We start from the raw sequence: 1456 nt of genomic DNA on the forward strand, positions 1-1456 counted from the left end.
CCTGGGTTGGGAAGATCCCCTGGAGTAGGAAATGGCAACCCACTCCAGTATTCTTGCCTGGGTAATCCCATGGACAGAGAAGCTTTGGTGTGGACTACAGTCCCCGGGGTTGCAAAAGTCAGACATGACTAAGCAACTAAACAACAACAACATATAACTTTTTAGACTTTTAAATTCCTAACAAATTGATAGAAACCATGTTTCTGGATGGGACGATTGTTTTGTAAATAAACTAAAAATGTGAGGCAGGATCTGTATTCTGTGACATAGCTCTAGTATATCAGAGAACTTAGGCTACAGGAAGTGTCTAAGGAAAAAAGCAGAAAGGGACAATGGAACCAACAGAATTAAGAATATTTAATAATACTTAATTGATGTTAGGGTGGAAGGACTGTTTATGCTAGAAAGTATGACCTAAAGTTAAAAAATTAAAACTTTTGTGTCAATACACACTATTGTAAAAGATTAGCCTAAACTGGGAAAATGTATTTGAAATTTAATGAGATCTTTCAAGACCAACTGAAAAGAAAATAAACCAAGTCAAAAAAAAAGCAAGTGAAGAATAATGAAATTAATTTTCAATAGATAAAATGACTGACTAACATGAAAAATCTTAATTTTTTGAATTCAAGGGCTGTATGATGAAGTAGTAGTGAGAGTCTATTGTCCAGCTGTCTGGTAAAAGTTTGTTAAAAGGATAATTCTCCACATTGCAAAGAATGTGGTAAAATAGGCATATCTCATATTCATGTACAGCTAACAGGAATGAAGAGGGTCTGGGCACTGTGATTGCAGGTCTTTAAGATATTCACAATCCTGTAACCTCAGTGGAAATTTTTTGTTTATTTTCATCTTTTTTTTTTTAAGTTAATTCCAAGTTCTTAAAATGCAGTGCAGCTAATTCTGCGCATTCTTGTGCTCTTTCAGGCATATACCAGCCAGTTTGTATCTCTTGTGATGTTTGCTCTTATGATGTGTGATGACAGGATCTCCATGCAGGAGAGACGCAAAGAGATCATGCTTGGATTGAAGCGGCTGCCCGGTATGAAGACCCTTACACACACAGTAGTTATTGTCTGAGGGAGTGGGGGATGGGTGAAGCTGTGGCTTGTACCTATTTAGTCAGTAGTATCTTTTTACTTTGTACCTGTTCATTTAAAAACCCCGCACTGATAGCACAGAAGATTAGAAACATTGGTGTTTTACCGATTGTTACCCATATGGGCTGGAAGAAGCACAAGCTGGAATCCAGATTGCTGGGAGAAATATCAATAACCTCAGATATGCAGATGACACCACCCTTATGGCAGAAAGTGAAGAGGAACTAAAAAGCCTCTTGATGAAAGTGAAAAAGGAGAGTGAAAAAGTTGGCTTAAAGCTCAACATTCAGGAAACAAAGATTATGGCATCTGGTCCCATTACTTCATGGGAAAAGGATGTGGAAACAGTGTCAGAC

General features: G+C 37.6%; 1 protein-coding gene across 1 annotated transcript in view; it reads left to right on the forward strand.

The window, feature by feature from the left end:
* GFPT1 (glutamine--fructose-6-phosphate transaminase 1) overlaps positions 1 to 1456 on the forward strand; it is an 80281-nt gene that overhangs the window by 68142 nt on the left and 10683 nt on the right. The window contains exon 17 of the mRNA XM_010845415.1: positions 928 to 1042. Coding sequence (XP_010843717.1) covers positions 928 to 1042 — 115 coding nt within the window. The remainder of the gene's footprint in view (positions 1 to 927; positions 1043 to 1456) is intronic.

Source organism: Bison bison, unplaced genomic scaffold (genome assembly GCF_000754665.1).
Source record: "Bison bison bison isolate TAMUID 2011002044 unplaced genomic scaffold, Bison_UMD1.0 scf7180017864215, whole genome shotgun sequence".
NCBI lineage: Eukaryota > Metazoa > Chordata > Mammalia > Artiodactyla > Bovidae > Bison > Bison bison.